The sequence below is a fragment of the Amblyomma mixtum genome, chromosome 1 (assembly GCF_055824585.1).
Source record: "Amblyomma mixtum isolate Tamu chromosome 1, ASM5582458v1, whole genome shotgun sequence".
NCBI classification, from domain to species: Eukaryota; Metazoa; Arthropoda; class Arachnida; order Ixodida; family Ixodidae; genus Amblyomma; species Amblyomma mixtum.
In genome coordinates this window covers 170738307-170758078 of record NC_143012.1, presented here as the reverse complement: position 1 = coordinate 170758078, position 19772 = coordinate 170738307, and the positions used below count along the sequence as shown (strand labels likewise).

Here is a 19772-nt window from a genome sequence, read left to right as displayed (position 1 = left end):
ATTATACATTTAGTACTCTGAGAATGGGGAACAAATTCGATGAATCTGCCGAGATTGTGGCGGGATATGTAGTGACCGGCTGGGTAATAATGGATCGTGGAACGGAATCGACGGCGCAGTGTAGCAGCATGGCTGCTCCGAAGCAGCCGCGCACGGTTATGGTTATATTTCGTCCGATATTCCGCAAAACAGCCAGTAGCTACGGTAGCGCAAGATGTCTCCAGTTTCTGCGGCTGTGCACAGAGTGCAAGCAAGAGTCGAGAAGTGCTGGGGAACGCGACTGAAGTGGTTTTTCTGGTGTGACAGCATCGCCAACCGGCGAAACCACCGTTTTGTCGACACCACTGTCGGCGGGCAGTGGTTTCGCCGGTTGGAGATCCTGTCACAACAGAAAAACCACTTCAGTCGCGTTCACCGGCGCTTCTCGACTACGCGCGTGTGTGCATTCATCTTTCCCGTCACATTTTTCAACTCTCCTCTGTCGGCCCGTGGTAGCGGTTGTTGCTCGGCTCGAGACAGTGGGCAGGCCCGTGCACTTTCCTCTTCATCCTACCTTCAGTCGCAACAACTACACCCGCGGTATCTCTTGTTCAAAGAAGCGCCGTCGCTTCGGCGGGCGCGGTTTTGCGCCGCGCGTCTTTATCATTTCTGCTATCTCCACGTGGCAGCGATTGTGAACAAGCTCGGGTATGATGTCACCACTCTGTAAATCTTGCCTCATCGTGTCATGTCTGCTCGCACGCCGGCGGCCCGATTTCGACTGCCCCTTAGACCCCATTCTTATATTTAATGAATTTTTTCTAGCTTCTTTTGTCCTATGACGCCATTTGACCGACGCCAGCACAGGATACCATCTTACGGCGACACATATTGCGGACACCTCAGGCGTCAACATAGCCTTCTAATACCTTCATACTCACAATAATAATAACGCTTACGGTACAATAAATGGGTTGTTTCACTCACGTGAGGAGAAGGCATGGTCAGGGAAGCAGGTGTACTCCACGCGGTTCCACAGTAGGCGCTGGCTGGTAAACCTGGGCATCACTTCGTGGCTATGACAGCGGATGCACGTGTTTCGCCAACGGAGTCCACTACAGACGTGAACCACGAACGTCAATGCCGCAATGCGCACAGAGCACCTCAGCACTCAGAGCATCCTTCACGTCGCCGCTTGTCAGCATCGCGAACACGACAGGCGTGCCTTGCGTTGGCCTTGCGCGCTTGAGAACTGTCCGAATGGTGTGCATGCTACGTGGCTTCACCGCTGACAAGGGTGGAGAGAGGCGAAAGTGAGAGAGGGCAAGTGCTTATCCTCGCAAAGGAAAGGAGGAAACGCGCCGCCCATTCGCCTAGGCGCAGTAACCGGTTACCCACCACCCCTTTTTTCTTTGTGCCCCTCCTCCCGCTCCCCCCCCCCCCCCACACACACACCTCGAACAGTATCAGGCCAACACCCTCTAAAGTTTTCTCTAGAGGGTGTTGATCAGGCCTGCTGGCTATTCCTTCCCCCCCTGAGCTACGTCACGCTACAGTCACGCGAAAGAGGCCTACATAGAATTTCCGTGCAGCACGTCTCGAAGCTACGAGCGGCGCACTCGTGTTGGAAATGAGCCCTGGAAGGTACACAATGGTTAACCCCACCTATACCGAGAAGTCAGAGTGGGGAACGAAAGCGACGACAATGCGATCGGTTCTAGAAACACGTGACACTCCTTTCACTGCCTGGGGGAAAGTCATGGGTTGTCGCGACATGCTTCCGAACGCACATTTTTTTCTAGACGTTGACACCTCGTGCTGCGCGTGCGGTTGTGTCCGAGACGATGTTCTAGTGCCATCGCTGGAGTGGAATGTGGATTACGCTTCGGCCAGGATATGCCTAACAAGCGCTGCGTGCCCAATTGCTGGAATAATTACAAATCGCGTTCCAAAAGGCACGTTTTTAATACCCCTGTCACACGGGCATTTCGAAGGTCCTCGAACCGATAGTCTGTCGACTCGAAAGCGATCGAGCGCTGCTACACGGCCACATTGAATGGCCATGGAGTCAATAGTCTATCGAGTCGACGGAGCAGCCCGAAACTCTATCGAGATTTCGAGGGCCTTCGAGCGTTGCCCAAGGTTGCTAGCATTGCTTCGAACGACAACAAACATGGCGGCGCCCTTCAAAGCCGGACCCCTCGCTTCGGACTGAATTCTCGTTGTTGCTGCCTTTTTCTGTCCGTTCACTGGTCATAAATGGGGCACCGGTCTTTCGCTTCGTCTCATCTTGGCTACAAGAAAACGTATAAGTGATAAATTTGCTTTATTTTTTATTTAGAGTGACGATTCTGCCGCTGCTAGGCCTAAGAGAGTCGGTTTGTTGACAGTAATGGTTCCCGTTTTGACAACCAGGTGGCGCCACTAGGCGCTGAGTTTATTTTTGCGTCTCTACTAGCATACGCTGAACTAAATGTGGGAATGTGCCTGCGTTTAGTGTAGGTAAGCGTGCATGCGCTCGTGGTACGTAGACAGCATAAATTTATGCTCTTTTCTCACTGTATCTGTGTACGCCGCGAGCGGCGACGTGGTGCGCACAGCGAGAAGCAGCAGCGGCGCGGCCGTTCCAACTCGCCCGGGCGTCAACAGATGAGAACAGGTCCTAGTTTTTGAGGCGAGCGAATCCGCTTCGCTTGCCGGATTTTTGAACAAGTGTGAACACGCCTTATGACTGCAAAAAAGTGCATTTCAACATTTATTAAAGTTTCGTCAATATATTTTTGTTATTTGCGCGAAATCGAACGTAGCGATTGTGGCGCCACACGAGCTTGGCGTCAGACGCGAGAACGATTTCAATGGCCATTGAGATTTGCCGTGTAGAAGCTCCACAACTCCCTCGAGTTCGATGACGATCGAAAATCTTTGAAACTGGACGTGTGACAGGGGTATAAGTTTCCCCGAGATGAAGAACAGAACGCCTGGATTAGGGCAATACCATGACAGAACTTCGTTATATCACCGCACTCACAGGTAAGATGTTCGAAACTACTTCTTAGAATAGTTACTTTTGGAATGCATTGTGAAAAAAAAGTGTATTTAAACTAAGCAGCTGGTTAGCACTGCAGGTAGCGAATGCAGACTTTGAAGAAAACTCTCTTGACAAGCTACAGCTGCTATTTAAACAAAACTTCCTTCTAGGTTTGCGAGCTTCACTTCATTGAGGCTGACATCGCGCCAGAGGTCTCCCACATCGACGAGGTTACAGGGCGCACCACCACTGCACCACTTTCGCATCTGCGCCTTCCCCCAGGCGCAATCCCATCAAAGTTTGCGGGATGCTCGTCTTATAGTACTAAGCCAAGCGCCTCAAGGGATCGTATTCATTTAAAATATGATCTTAGAACAAACACATGTATCTCCAATAAAAATACTGATACGCAGTTTTGAAGCCAATCGAGAGTGTTTAATTCTTCATTATCGCTGTGCTTCATAAAACTAGGTGAAAAAAAGGAAAAGTTTTAAAACAATGGCAAATTCATTTCAAGTAATGCATAAAAAAAACATCTACTGTGAAAGAGCAATGCGATAGAGGTGCTGACATCAGTGCTTAAACAATCTTTGCACAGATGGTTTGCGGCTAGTGCCTCAAAATGAATTCCGCCTAAAGTGTCTGCTATTCATTCCAATATTTTAACTAAAGGAAAAATGTGGACTGATAAATGGATGCTGCTAGTTGATTCCAATCGCGATTCCTTAAACTCCGCCATAAGTGGTGGCGACTCTGTGCCTCTTTTCGTGACGTCACGGGAGGAGTACTCAGGCCTTGTCAAAATTCTTTCAGTATATGCGCACACGTGCAAAGGACAGCTGATCACGGGAGGGTCCTTCCTTTGAGGCATGCATGCAGACACACTGGACGGCGTTGCGGCCCAACTTCGTAAAAAGGTGCGGGACAGAAACGACGCGGCCGGAGACAAAGCCGCGAGCGCCCGAGGGTGCTGGAGAAGACGGTATGTACAAGTTTACTGACATTTTGTGCAGGGCAAAAAACGGACACGGCCGCTCGATCACCCGTAGGAACGGCCTGCCGCGGCGCTGGCTAACGGGGCCCAGATGATAGCCACGCGAACAAGGAACTCTTGTGAAAGGATGAAGGTATCGGTCATGAAGTAATTGATTTTCTAAGGCAAATTTACCGTAATGATAAAGTCTAAATTACATGCGAAGGGATAAAAAGTACAATAACTGTCGAGGTACGCAAGGGATTAATGGAAAGTTGTCCTCTATCAGCGCTGCAGGTCTTGCTTTATATGATCAATACGGAAATATGCCTACAAAAAGTGATCTAGGTTATAATCTGTCGCACAGATTAGGCGGAAAGGTCGTTGAGCAACGGCTCTCGGGTTTAATCTTTGACGACGTTATTGTAATGTTAGCAGATAGCCTGGAGTCGCCGCGGCAGGTTGTGGTTATGTCGGCTGCTGACCTGGAAGGCGCGGGTTCGATCGCGGCCGCGGCGGTCGAATTTCCGTGGGGCGGAATTCGAGAGGCGCATGCACTGTGCGATGTCAGTGCACGTTAAAGCGCCAAGGTGATCTATTCCGGATCCATTCACTAAGGCGTCCCTCATAGATTGGATCGACTCGGGACGTTAAACCCTCCACAACCAACCCAGCAGAAAGCCAGGAAGATTTGCAAACTGGGGTGATTTGCTGTCGAGACGCTATACAGATTTCAGATTTAGCGCAACTAAGTGATATGTGCTGATTTTCAACGATATAACTTATCAGGCGATTACAACGCAACTCCATGAAATACCCAGAGTGGCCAAACACAAATACCTGGGGGTATGGGTAAACGAATGCAGATATACGCAAGAGCACGAACAATTCCGTACGGCAAATTGCCCAATACGGCAAACCGGCGAAGAGATGCCGGCGTAATGACACACGCCAGGGCGTACTTTCGGGAATGCGGTTCAGGGCCGAAAGGGGTGATGTCTCCACGGAGACATCAAATTTTCGGTTGGCGTGTTCTTCGTTTCAAACGTTGCGCATCGCCCGAGGACGCGTGATACACGCTGCTGAATTTATATATGCGCGGTAAATAATCTAATATTTTATCGTTTATATTGAGCGATTTCGGTTTCAGTGCGCAGTGGTGTGCTACGGCGTCCTATCAGGGAACCTTGGTCACATGCGCCCCAAAAGATGTGACGCACGGATTACTGCGTCATCTGCTCTCGTACACATTCTGTGCATAGCAGCGCCTTTCGAAATCATGTGCCGGCAATCTTGGTCGATACAGGGACACGCTGAGAAAAGCCAAGCGAGCGAGGGACGACACCGAGTCCTGCTATCAAGCGGCTCGCTGCAGCCAATCTCCGTCAACTTACCGCGTGTGCCAACGCGGTTTCTGCGTTGCATTTCGCTTTGCCACGCCAACGCTACGCGGACGTCTGTGTCGGTGGCCCGTAGCTATACACAGCGCGTAAATCTGCGGATCCCCTGGTCACATTACACTTCACGATGCCTCACTGTTCCTGCCGACGAATACCCGCCTCTGTCTTCGCCTCGCTCTGCTCGCACAGCCGCGCTGCGACACTGCTAAAGGCCGATTCACATGACAGTCCGTTCGCCCCCGTATTACGTGTTCATGCGCCACTAAAAACTGGCCTGCGATCCGATGGCGTTGAGTGGACGCGACGGACCAAAAGAACAGACGACGCACTGGGTGTACCATAGTTGCCAGATTATTTTAAAGAGCGGGGCAGCGCTGGTGGAACACGTTTTTCCTCCAGATCTATGACTGTGCGAAAAATGAAAGGAAGATTTTATTCAACCACACAGGAAGTAATGCGAAGTAATGGGCCGCTGCTAATTCTCGCGAAGGGAGAGGCACCTGAGCTCTTCCTTGCTTCACCAGTTCTATTCCCTCTCCAGGTGTGTAAACTGCACGCGCCACGAAAGTATTCTTTCTTCCGCGTACAAAAAGTAGACCCATAGTCCTTCAGAACCCAGAACTTTCTGGCCAAAGTTCGGGGGACCGATGCACAGAAAGTTAACCCTTCTAAAGCCATTGAGCAAAGAAGGATGTCTGGGTTAGACAATGGACCATTTTTCAGTAACCCACCAATTTAGCGTTTCCGGTTTGGGTCGCCTAAGCTTCCTGCCGCCTTTTCTGCGAAAATTCTTTTACAACTGTAGGGTGGGGTTACTGGTTTCGCCTGAGCAGATAGGTGCGGTCGATTAAAATGGCAGAAGTGGCTTGGCGCACCCACAGGACATTACTGGAAAAGGTCCATTGTGTTGAATTCTTAAGTAGCCTTAACTAGTCCGTCCCCAAATAAAATGAAAGAAATGAGCTCCTCCACAAGGCCTCATGGTTTGGACTTCTTCCCTTCTCCGCCTAGCCTTCCTTACATAGCTGCAGAAGGATGTCCTCGACTGTAGTGCCAGCGTGTAGCTTATACCTGTGCTACACGGATACGTTGGAATGGCATTCGAATCGAACGGCATTCGGAAAGGACGGACCCGCGCGGTGCTACACGACCGTTTCCAAACGCATTTGAAAGCTTCAGTATTCTGTCGCCATGCTTCAGGGGCGCTGCTGCCGTCAAGTTTTTTGAAAAGTATAGCAGCAACATTTAATTTGTATAGTTGCAATCCGTTAGAAAACTGCACCTTTCTGCAACAAAACGCCTTTCCCAAGGAAATTTTGTATTTATCTCTTACTAAACGCCTCTGTGTTAGAAAAGAGGCAAGAGTGCGCGGGCGTGACATCATATATATATATATATATATATATATTTTTTTTCTGCGGTTTGTTGGCTACACTCGTCTAATTCACTACTGCGTTGCTCGTGCGGGTCGCTCGCTGTTTTCTGCAACCTTTTGAAAATGAGTGACAACGAAGATTTTCAGATAGCTTTAGGGGTAGTTAACATCGTGCAGCTGGACTCTGAAATAGAAGCGGCAAAAGCGGAAGCCGACGAAATTGAGGAGCGGCTACATTTCCTCAACGGCATGATCATCGGAGCTGCCATGGCATTTGCACGAGTGGAAAGGAGAGTGTGGATGCTCCCTCGCAACGAAGTATGGTTCGAACGAATTGTGCCCCAGATCAGCGAACTGGAGTTTAAAAGGCACTTCCGTGTGACACGCGCTACGTTTCACTATATAGTTGACGAGTGCCGGCGGATGCTGCAGCGCATCGACACTAATATGCGCGAGGCTATATCTGTCGAGAGGTGGGTTGCCATCGGACTTTTCAAGTTATGCTTCTCGGCGGAAGACAGGACTGTCGCCCTCGTTTTCGGTGTCGGGCGGTCGTCGATAAATGCAGTGTCCCACGAGTTTTCTTTGGTCGTCGTTGAAGTTCTCCATGCCACCGAGATCCGGACGCCGTCTGTGCAAGGCATGGAGGAACCCATGCAAGAGTTTTTCGCCGAGTCTGCATTCCCGCACGCAGTGAGTGTCTTGGACGGGTGTCACTTCCCTGTGTCGCCGCCGGGAGAACACGCTAGCGACTACAAGAACTACAAGGGGTGGTAAGCAGTTTCTATAATTCGATCACATGTTAAAATGGATGATATTCGTTTTAAGAGGCTGTGATTGGATATGCAGCAGAGGCATACTTTTATGCCGCGTGGCTTCCTACTGAGTACCTGAATTAAAAGCTGTGTTTTATTGCCGCTAATTTGTGTCATACAAAAGCAGCGACAGCGCGTACAAACAAGCATCCTCAGTTCTTGCACTTAAGCTAGTTTACTCCTAGCCCATCTTGATTTCTGTGGCATTGCTGACCCATGGCGTGCTGGGACTCTTTGAGGAAGCAGTGGAGTACAGGAGGGTGGGAGGGTCAATTTAACTCTGTATGGAATATTTTTAATTCAAAGAAATAGGGCTAATGTCGTGTCCTCGTACAAGGAGAGGGATGACGTCCCTCCCTCCCCTCATCTATTGGCCGTATATGTTCAATTTTCACCTATTAGAAGTTGTTATATTTGCACTGTATTCATGTCACCTGTTCGCTTGTCCTAAAACTCGGGAAGTACAGCACAATCCTTCTGGCCCTGGCGGACCACCGATACCAGTTCATGTTTATAAGCGTTGGTAGGCCAGGACGGTACCATGACTCCTATGTGTACCACAGGTCAAGCCTGTCAGACATCGTCGATGGACCTCTATTTCAGTCGCCAGTTGCCATGATGAGTGGCATAGCAGTACCACCGCTCATTCTGTGCTACCAGGCTTTCCCCCTGACTGCCAACCTAATCAAGCCATTTAGCTACCGAGGGCAGCTGAACGAGGCAAAAAAGACGTCCAGCTATCACCTGTCAAAGTCCAGGCCAGGCGGATAGTGGAAAATGCATTTGACAGGGCGAAGGCGAGGTTCCGCTTTGTTATGAAGCGCATGGAGTGCACAGTTGAGAATGCTCGCCTTGCCATCCATGCAAGGTTTGTCTTGCACAACGTATGCGAGCATTTTCGAGATGAAGTGCTCCCACAGTGGCATGCTGAGGCTGAGGCTAACAGCATGGTTCTTGAACAGCGAGCGCACACCACTGACGTTGTGCTAGGCACTGGACAAGCTGTTCGGGAAGAAATTTTAGAGTTTTATCGACAGCAGTAAATATGTTGTGCAGGAAACAAACCGTACAATACGCGTGTACTCAGGATATGAGGGACGCCGTAGTGAAGGTCTCCGGAAATTTCGACCGCCTGGGGTTCTTTAACGTGCACTGACATGGCACAGTACACGGGTCTCTAGATTTTCCCCTCCATCGGTATTCGACCGCCGCGGCCGGGATTGAACCAGAGTCTTTCGGGTCAGCAGCCGAGTGCCATAACCGCTGAGCCACCATGGCGGCTTGTTAGGGTGTGTGTGCTCATCAGTATACCAGGGAAAGACAGGATTCATTGGCATGCTGTGAACACCCGTGTGTGTGTGTGGGGGGGGATTTAAATATCTGAGTATGCTTCGGTCTGCCAAGGAGACACAAACACATCTTGCCTTCACGTTACATGCCCTGCCAGTGCTCATTATTTATTGATTTCGACCAGCATACCATTAACCCAGTCCATTTGTAATTTTATGGCTACGAGAAAGGTTGCATGTACGTCTGATTCCAAGCTAGGATGAATCTTGTTCCGTGTAGAAGGCCTGTTTGCACTGTTTTGTCCTGCATGAAGGGGGTGAAGTGCTTATACGACAGAAGTGGGAACAGGTAATATTCTTGCTTCATTGACACTGTGTTGAAAGATCTTTTTTGGCACTGCACTGGTAGTAAGAGATTTCTGCCCCAGGGTCGCATTGTGGCTCCGCAGAACTTTGACACGTTCTTGCACTGGTGCTCTCGAGTACAAAAACTTTTTGCATTGTTACCAATTTCTGACGCTTGCGGGTCATCTCGTATGCTTTTAAAATAGTGCGCAGCTTTGATAACCTGAGCTTTCTTCTTGTATTATTCGCTGTGAAGCTTGTCGCACTTTTCTATAATTTTGTCTTAACTACTACTTCACCCTTGACCGCTACGTATAGAAGAATAGTTGAAGCATAAAGTGTTTATTTCTGTGGAAAATGTTTTTCATCACGATTCGTTATTAAATGGCTTGCTTTATGGACACGTTTGCTGTGGAACAAACATGATCAGATTAACAAGGCACCATTGTGCTTATAACCTGTTGTGTCCCTTCAACCACTGCTGTGCTCTATCGTCATGCCTGTCCTAAATACCCTGTAAATACCCTGTAAGGTGTGGCCAAGTGCACTCTCCTAAAAAGCGAATACAGTTGTGCGCAGTTGTGTCCTCAACTTGGCGCGGCGAGCAGCTTTGCAATGCAATGCTCTCCCTGTCCGACCTCGAGCAGATCACCTCTCGCATAGTCTACGTCGGCAGTGAGGGAAATAACGCCAGTCTCCTGGCAAAGCTGATAGCGACAAATGCCGAGTTACATCGATTCGAGGTCCAGCGATTTGTTGATGAGCCAATGTAGAGATGGTGGCAGCCACTAGGGATGTCGTGTGTCACAGCAGCGCTCAGGAGCCACGCGGCTGTCAGCGACCTCTGCCTGGACGTGACCATGCTGAAGAAGGAAGAATATCGTTCTTTCTGTGAGGTTGTGAAAAAACACAGCCCGCTGAAGTCGCTGCACCTGGTCACTACGCACGAAACGAGCACTTCGAGTGTGGCTGCGGCTGCAGAAGTGGTGGAAGCCTCGAACACTAATTACCTTACAGCTGACTGATTTTCACACCGAATTTAGTGAATTTTGGACCTGGCGAAGTCGTTATCGCCCGTTTCCTTTTCCCCCTCTCTGTATCGATTCTATTCTATTCTACATTACACATTACACACTGTAGCTGGTATGGGCCAGTGCAAGAGACTGCCCTTGCTGAACGTCATGACTGAAAATGGGAGCAGCACACATTTGTTATATCCAAGTCCATTAAACTGTAGAAAGAGTGTTGTGTCAGTCATATAATAACGTTGCAGGGAAACAAGCATGCCAGTGCAGGAATGTTGAAGAGTTTAGTCAAAGTTGCCTGCATAAATCGATGATGCTGCATTGAAAAAACAACTGAAAATTTCAGACGTCTGTTTATTTCAGCACGAACATTTTAATTTAAGGTTTCATGATGCGATGAAATATCTTTGTCAAGATAATGTCAGTAAAGCATGCTGCCGGGCTAGTTGGTTTTGCATCTTGAAACTTAGTATAAAACCACCTTGGAGCAAATAATTTCACAAGGACAAAAGAGACGAGGAGGCAACGGACAGGCGCCAACTTCCAGCTGTTTATTGCTAGAAAAAACTTGACGATTACGCTACTTCCTAATGCGAAATTTGAGCGCAGCTCATCGACTGTTCAAGCGTTTCTACAGATTGAGGCAAAGAATTCTAGCAAGACATGTATGTACAATTACAGACAACTTGTTATTTTTCACACATATTCCTTCTTCAAGAAACACTCCACCAAACAGTTCTTGTTTGTCATGAAAGAAGCTTTGTGGACGGAGAAATAGGAGGATATATGCTCGACTTGCTGCACCAATGTCTGGTTCTCAAAGGCGAGGTCTGCGCAAGTACTTCGCGAAATTGTCACAGCTGTGGTAGCCGTCACGAGCGAGATGAACGGGATGTTCTCCCGCATAAGTGGTAGGAAATTCCCGCTTGTCTTTATATCTACATTAAAGTACCCACCCACCCTGGCAGGTGGCAGTGTTTCTGGCACAACGTTGTCAGTACCAAAGCATACAGCGCACATCTGACGCTACCGCCACTTAGCTTAAAGCACGACTGAGGTGTCCACTGTTCCAAGAGGGCAGTTATGCGCCTTCCCTCTGGTTCAGGTGACGACCGAGACGTGTGAGACACATACTGAGCATTTCTTTTCCTCAAAACCCAATTTACAAATTTTACCCTCTGCTTTCCAAACCCCCGCTCTATTGGTTTCGCAGCTCAGGGAGACAGATATTGAGCATTTCCTTTCCTTCGAATTGGTTCACTGAAGCTTAAACGGCGGCTCAGGCGGTCAACGCCGTTCTTAGGCTCGCTCCACGTCTGTCTGTTCTTCGCGCAAAGGCAGGCGTGCAGATATACACAGTGTCGACTGTGCAGTGTCCTTCTTCTCGCGCTGGGAGCGCGTCCTCATTGGTCAAAGGCCGGGAGTGGCTTCGAGGAGCATCTGGAACTTTCTGTCATGGCGCAGCCGCCATTGCGCGAGTGAGAACGTGGAGGGCATCTCTTAGCGCACCCAAGGCTACGCCCTCTCTGTCAACATCGCCTAGAAACGACTCGGACAGCCTAGAACATTCGACGTCAATCCCCCCGCGCGCCGCGTCGGCGAGAGGTTAGTCGCTCTGCAGGGGTTCCTTCTCCCCCGTTTTACGACGCGCGCTGAGAGAGCCGCGCGCCCGGCGCTGTTTTCTTTTCTTTCTTGCTATGGAGGGGAGGAGGTTGCGCTTTTAACCTCTCCTAGTTACAACGGACAACGGCGACGGCGCGAACGCAGACACAGACACCTAAGAGTTGCGTTCTAAAACACATACGTTTATAGCCTCAGGTAAGGCCCACATTTTCACACCACGTGACACCACGTGCCTTATCGTACCCGTGACTTATCGCCTCGCACTATCATTATTGCAAGTTGTATGCGGCGTACGATTTTCTACTTCTGAATCACTTTTTCTGTTCACCCGGCTTTGCGCAACTTACCTTTCCCTCTGTTTTCCCCTCCCCATCAACTCAATAATATGTGCTTGTTAGCTTGAGTAAAAGCTCAGTTGTTGGTCAGCTTTGTGTGTGTGCGCTCCTTTCGGCGGGGCATCCATGTGTTGGCTGTTTTATAGTATGTCACACCAACTAGCCCAGCTCAAGTCCTTCTTCAAGATGAACACCTTCTGAGATGTAAAGTACGCAAGCGCAAGCAGGAGAAAACAACAGTAAATTTAGCCAGTTCTGAGTGCCTAGATTAAAAAAAAATTAGCTCTCTTTTACCACCGGTTATGCAAGCGAACGTCACGCTTGCATAATAAGCGCGATGTGACGCTGCGGCATTTCTGCCGTGCCTGGCACCACAATCAGCTCAGCCAGTCGGGGTATATGTCGCAGAACGACATCTACATGCCATTGTGTAATATGGCGGTTCTCGGCTTGCTTGATGGGTCTGCGTCATAAGGCAGACTGATGACCTCACCCTCTCCTTCTTGCCATCGCTAAGATTGTCTGTACCGACGACAGCACGCTAACTACTACGAACACGCCGCAGGCTTGTCTCGTAACCGGACTAGTAATGCTTTCAGATTGAAAACGTAGTAGGGTTCCTTGGGCGTTGTGGCGAACGGCACCTTTGCTCCTTGCGCCGGCGGCAGCTAATCATGAACCAAATCAAAACGGCAGGCGACGATCAGAAAGACAAGACGGTAAGTCAAAGAAAAACTGTTGTGCTTGGGCAATTAATTAGGCGACTAACGCAGTGTGCAGTACAGCAGCGCAGTTCGACAGTCCGAGTAGGTGAAATCGGCAACCGAGAGTGGCAGCCGTTAGAGCGTTCTCTGTTTTGATGTCACCAGTAATGCCGCAGAAGCCCCATGTAGAATGCGTCAGCATGAGTACGCCGCGTCAAGTGCCCTAGTCGGAAGCATCTACTGAGGAATGTTACGAGCCAGGCGCTCCTCTTCTAAATGAAAATGTGGGCGGGCTTTTTTTGTGGTCGAGTCGCCGTTTTGAGGCGGGGCTATACTGCTCTCAGTGCATCTAGCACCGTGTGTTTCTGTGTATGCTAGTTTCGCGCATAATTCCACGTTTTTCATGTTGAGCTGGAATGCACCTTTAAATATTTTTTAAAACTGGTTTCTTCTATGATATTGAATGTCTCCATTTCTGCAATCTAATATTGAACCCTGGAGGCAGAAAATAAAAAGCAGTTAAGTAGTACTACTTAATAGATGTTTGACCTGCCAAGTACGGGCATAAAGTCCGCCATGCCGTAGATTCCCTTCGTCCACGGCTGCGGGCACCATTACCGCGCAGACTTCTTAACCTCATACGCCCATTCGCCTGGTAAACTTGTCTTCTTTGAGAATCTACTCCGTTACCCTTAACGACCATCGATTATCTTGCCTTCATGTTGCATGTTCTGCCCATGCCCATTCTTTCCTGATTTCGACTAGGTTATAATTAACCTGTGTTTCTTGCCTGTCCTACTCTGCTCTCTTCCTTTCTCTTCATGTCGCACCAATGGTTTTCCACCTCATTGCGTTGCACTATTTGAAGGTGAACCTTGTTCGTTAGCCACCACATTTCGATTCCATGCGTTGCTTCACTACTTAAGTTCAATCTGAACGTACTGGACAAAGCAGCTAGCAAGTCATCCCTAAAGTCGAAAAAGAAAACATGCATTGGCAAATTAATCTTCAAGAAAAAGAGACACGTGTTTCTAAATATTGGAGGGAGAAAGAATGAAAAGGAAGCAATTCTTGGAAATACAAAATACATATCGCAACCAACTTGGTTCTGACTGTTCAAGTGCAGTCAAGAGGATGATCAACAGTGGTGCCTTGTCTGGGCTGATCTGAAGCTTCTCCACGGCCAGGGCGTAGAAAGAGATGATGCGAATGTCAATGCTATAGGTAAGGGCAAATGGAGTACTCGGTCTTCATTGCCAGCCTTCATCTTCACCAAGTGGTCAACGTCGAATCACTGCAAGCAAGGGGTTACGTGATTCACCCTTTTGCTCGAGACAAGCGGCTCACGCTTTTTGAATCTTTAATAGAAGAGTAATTTTACACCAGCGACTCCAACTTGTAGCAGCGTAACAGCGGGCTGCATCGTGCAGGACGGGAAAAACACGCCATTTAGGGGTTTCCTATTTGCATGCCATGACGCTTACGGAGTGTGATCTTTCTCTTTTGATAAGCATCCAGGCAAAAGCATGTTTACATTGCTCCCGGTTAGGGCTATGGGCGTTATGTTGTGCAATCAAGAAATAGTCTTACTTCAGATGATTGCTCAGTACAGATTTTTATCACGCGCTGTTCGGATCACCTCCACCGTCCGTACTTATTATTTACATGACTTCGTAAAGAGAAACGTTTAATGTAGCAGCGCAGAAGTTTTGAATAGTTGGCATATATTCATGTTGAAAAAACAACGCAAAAAGAAGGAATAATAGCCGAGAAGTTCACGCCTGGCGGAGGATTCGATCATCCCGCTGCGCTCTTCGGGGCACCAAACTTGTTCTGAACAGCCGCGTAAAAAGGCAGTTAAAGGTGTGTTCCTGAGCTGACTATGTATCTATCTCAGTGCCATGTCAGTGTTCTATGTCACACCTCTGATGAGGGATGGATGCCCAGGTCATCATTGCTCATTGAAGTGAAACGGATGACGCTTGTGGTTGGCTTCTGCTTTTGTGCGTACCCTCCAGTTTGAGGCGTTTTTTCAGCAGGAACATTAACCAAGGAACTACACTGTGGAAAATACACATAGAAAGACAGAGAGGTAGAAATGACACCACTGGCGGGGTTTCCAGGTGTTTCTCCATGGCAAGCGAATTCAGAGGCAATATACTAAAGAAAAACGAACAAACGATATCACCCCTACACATGAGTTATGCATGGTCACACAAATATAAGTACATGTCCTTCGCAGGTAAGAATTATCATGGCGGGTAGCAAAAACACAACAAAACCCGACGCCCAGCTATAGGATTGCGGAAGCCGTGGTGAAACCTTCGAAAGAGCAGATATCAGACCATTGAAACGTTGGATAAGAAAGCATAGACAAGGGAGGCAGGAAAAGCAACTCGCGAACAAAACGGAAACGAAACTGACAAGTCGCTTAAGTAAAAGCGACGGGGATTATGATGATTAATTTTTTTATGGTGCAGGGGCATCTATGGCCAAAGAGCACCAAGGCACAAGGAGTTTTTCTTCTATTCAAGGTGGGGTCAGAGGCCGATTTCCCAAGCATTTCACACTAAAGAAGCCAAGAACCGGGGAAGGGAAAGCTTGTACCCATTTTGTCACCGGTGTACCCGGAGGCGCTGGGGATCGAACCCCGCACCTACTGCATGTGAGGCGGAAAAACGATGGTGAGCGAATAAAACAGTGTAACACCAAGTTATAAAAAGAACACTACAGACACGAACGAAATGAAAACCACGCAAGGGCACGTGCGGCCGTGATTGAACTGCGAATAGTTTATAAACAAGGCGCAGAAAGCGAGACGAACATGATTGCGTTGATGAGAAAGAATTCCTTTAAATGTGAACTTGTCGGAAAATTACAAGTAGCTTTTCAAAACGCGATTTACTGCTTTGCCAATAAAATTAATGGCGTGTTAAGAAACTTCTCCATAGCTTTTATGATATAAAATGCTTGCGATCTTCCTATCCGTCCTCTCTTTACTTCTGTAGAAAAATATTGTTTTCAATTGCCGGCTGGCAACGACAACAAATGCAATGGTAAGCTGCATGACCGCCTGAGATTCTTCGCAAAGTTAGGCTGCATTCGCGAGCCTTTTCCTTAAAATCGGTTTCGTGCTTGCCCAATGCAGACACTACAGCATGTGAGGTTTATCGCCTTGACCGATCCTGGAATACACTCTCAGCATACGTTGGCGTACTCGTTTGCGATTATCTCTATCATTTAATTTTTTCTCCTCTTTATGACGCAAAGCTGTGAATATTTGCTCCGTGCGAAAAAGCAATCCTGACATCACAGAGCGCCGTTGTCTTTTTGATGTTGCGTAAAATGAGGCATAGTTAGGACATTTCAGTTGTTTTTTTTGCTTATGATGGTTGCTTGTCGGCAGTTCTATCCTTTTTCTGCTGCCATTAACCTTTTTGCTAGGTTTCAACCAACGAGGAACTAAAGTTATAACTTGATTATCGATTATATTGTTTCAACACCTTCGATGCCTGGAGGCTTTAGAGAAGGTAGAGGTTCGGAAAAAGAGACCAAAACAAGGATGAAAACTTGTGTAGTAAAATACACCCCGGTATTGATTTTAAAAGCAAGAACGTCTGCGATTATGGTTCTTTTTGTGGGGTTTTGACTTGGATAAATACGTACGCCCGCTTAATCGTGGTAGAGCATCTGCCTCGCATTCGGAAGGTGCTGGTTTCTATCACCGGTCCCGCAGGTACCCACCGGTTTTCTAGTGGGTACAAGATTTCCCCCGGCCATGTGCTCGGCTTTTCGGGGGTAAAATGATTCGGAAAAGGGTTCTGGACCAAACCGTTGCGTTTGATCCAGGACCAGAAGGCGTCAGACCGCCCGCTCTCTTTGCGAAAGTAGTCGCAGCGCGCTGCGGTGTAATGTAACCCGATGTCACAGAGCTGGCAATTCTACCTCTGCATGGCTCTGCGCAGCTGCCGCCGCACCCCCCTCACTCAAGTGCTGCATTCGGGTTATATTCAGATGCGCCGACCATCTGCGTGGTATAATTCTCAACCTTACATCATTGATTCCTGGGAGTCCTCACACCGCTCCTGGCGCAGAGGTGCAGCGGTTAACCGGTGCCCCACGGCCCTGCGTTGGCAGGGGCGACTAGCGATAGGTTTTATGTGTTCCATGTTGTTTTCCAAAGCAACCACGGGCGACCAATCATTTAGTTAACTGCCTGTTCTCCGGGGCGGCAAGTGCTGCAATCGCTGGGAGAATGTGCGATCCAGGTTGCTGTTCTCGAGCAACCCGCGCCACCAGTCGTTAATTTAACCGCCACCTGCAAGGTTGCACGAGGACGCCATCATTATAGGCACCATGAGTATTAACACACATACCTGCACGCACGCACACACTCATGCGCACGCACACATAGGCACGCTCGCACTCACAAACACACGGGTTTTCGCTCAAAAGTTAATGATTACGCCTAAAAAAAGGTATCACTGAGTACTAGGGCGGCTAAGCCGACAGAATTTCGTTTTGATGTACCCACTCCAAGCTAGTCATAACTTAACACCCCTTTTACTTTGTCAATCTGCGCAGAAAAAAGTTACGTATTCATTAAACTGGAACAACTTTCAGTGATAAAGCGCAGCGCTTCCGTTCCACCACAAGTCGTAAAAATATTAATTCCGGTGCTCGTAAAAGTGTGCTACAAAACCAGAATGTAGCATAAAAGGAAAACTAACATCTGGCAAATAAGCACTGCAGGTCGTGCGCTGTCTGCGTCGCGTCACCCATAGCACCAATAAAGTTGCGTGTATACATTCGGGGTAGAAAACAGCGCAAACGGACGAAAGACAGAGAACAAGGAAACCCACAAACTAGGGGTGGTATTCTGCCGGTGTCGCCTTTTGCGACATGTCGCATATGGGCGGGGCCTAAAAAAGTGCGTACAGATGCTCGAAGAAACGGAAAAAGCCGCCGGCACTTTCATCTGCGGTGCATTCATTCACTCCGAGAAGCGACAATTTACCACTGCTGATCCACTAGCAGCAGTAGTTTCGTATCTTTTATAGGAAGAATATTTGCCATCACATGACGTCTAATGTTCAAAAAAACATTTGCAAATTTAATATAAACTCGCTTTACTTCATTTAAGTCTATAAAACACCGCGAAAAAGCTCCAAATCTATTTTTCTTTCGTTCTGGACGGTTGTGCTAGGTTTCGGCTGCGTTTCGGGCAGTTGCAGACGGTAGCAGTGTAGCTGGAGGTCCCATTAGGCTTGCGCGCTCCAGAATCGAGAGCGTATCTAAAAAACTAGGCTGAATTGCAGCTTAAACTTTATCGTCGAAGCAAGGTAAGTCATAGCGAAAAGTAACAACACCAGTAGTTGCCGGTAAACATGCCGACCGGAATCGCAAGGACTGCTGAATTGGCTGAAGCGGGCGGCTCTCGCTTGAAAGGACGTCGCCATTTTTTCACACTAAGGGCGCAAAAGCCGCAACTGCCGATTGCGTTCGTACGCTAACGGTAGCCCGTCGCCCGCCCGAATCGCTTCAGCGCATTCCGTTGTTCGACTAAGCGTAGTAAATTGGGGCGACGTCACGATGACATAGCAGGAAGGCGGGTCCGTGTCATCACGCCGCCGTCACCGCGGCTCGAGCCAATCAGCGAAGAGCGAATGCGACATGTCGCAAAAGGCGACACCGGGAGAATACCACCCCAGCACTGACTTGCAACTATATTCTTATTAAGAACTCATACTTATAGCTAGCAATTACATGACATAATAATGCCAGCGCATATGCTCTGAGTGCAATTAAAGGAACACATCATAGGTCAGTGGATAAAAACCCCTACACTCCGATAGAAGCACAGTCACCACAACCAAAAAACCAGGAGAAAATTACGAAAAAGCAAAAAAAAAAACCAATATCACTAAAACACATCACGTGTTGTCCAAGAAAAAAACCCCTTTACTGACTAGCAATAAAGAAGGCGGACTAAAGCAATCATCCTGTGTTTTTCGAATATGGCATACTTGTTGTCTTATCTCTGTGAGAAAGGATAAAAAATAAAATGCGTGTGTGTGCGACTAAAGGTCTGCACACTTTTTCGTTTTCTTTCCCGTAATCCTGGCAATGCTCTTTCAGATGGGAATAGGTCCAATCCAAAAGTGATCGAAGATGTTCCATAAGCCGAATATTAATACACCGGCCGGTCTCACCACTATGAGCTTTATTGCGAGAAAGAGAAATCTAATGCACCACTGATCTAACACATTCTACACGTGCTGATCTATGTGATAGTGGACAATGAAATGGGCTGTTTCTTGGTATGTTGTCACGACACTTCCTCACCATATGGCAAAGCCCCCTCCCCCCCCCTCCCCCCCCCCAACTTGTGTGGTACAGAAAACAGCACGTTCACGTCAAGCCGTCCTGCCACTTTTTTAACATTTTGAGCAGTTTGATGCACAAACGGAATAACTGCATCTTTCCTATCTTTTGCTCTCTACTCTAGCTTTGGAGAAATCTCCCCGTACTGGCCGCAATTGCTTCTAGATGACATGTTTACGCAAAAAACGTAGTGGCGCTAAAAGACGACGACAATACGCACAACGAGACAGGAGTTGCGCCAACTTCCAACTGAGTTTATTCACGGAAAAAACCACTTATAACTACACGGCATGCAAGAAGATAAAGGTAAACCAGATACAAGGGGTGATTTAACAAACACACACGTGCCAAAGGGATCAAAGCAATGATTATAACGCTTTTGTCCTTTTGGCGTGTGTCTTTGTTAGATCACCCCTTGTATCTGGTTTGCCTTTATATTTTTGCATGCCGTGTGGTTGTAAGTAGTTTTTTCCGTGAATAAACTAAGTTGGAAGTTG

At 48.1% G+C, this 19772-nt stretch overlaps 1 protein-coding gene across 1 annotated transcript; it reads left to right on the top strand.

Moving 5' to 3' along the window:
- The first annotated feature begins 6878 nt into the window (after positions 1-6878).
- Positions 6879-8341, top strand: LOC149369778 (uncharacterized). The gene is made up of 2 exons (XM_089576395.1): positions 6879-7528; positions 8134-8341. The coding sequence occupies exons 1-2, from the start codon at positions 6879-6881 to the stop codon at positions 8339-8341; spliced, it is 858 nt and encodes a 285-aa protein (XP_089432521.1).
- Positions 8342-19772: the final 11431 nt, after the last annotated feature.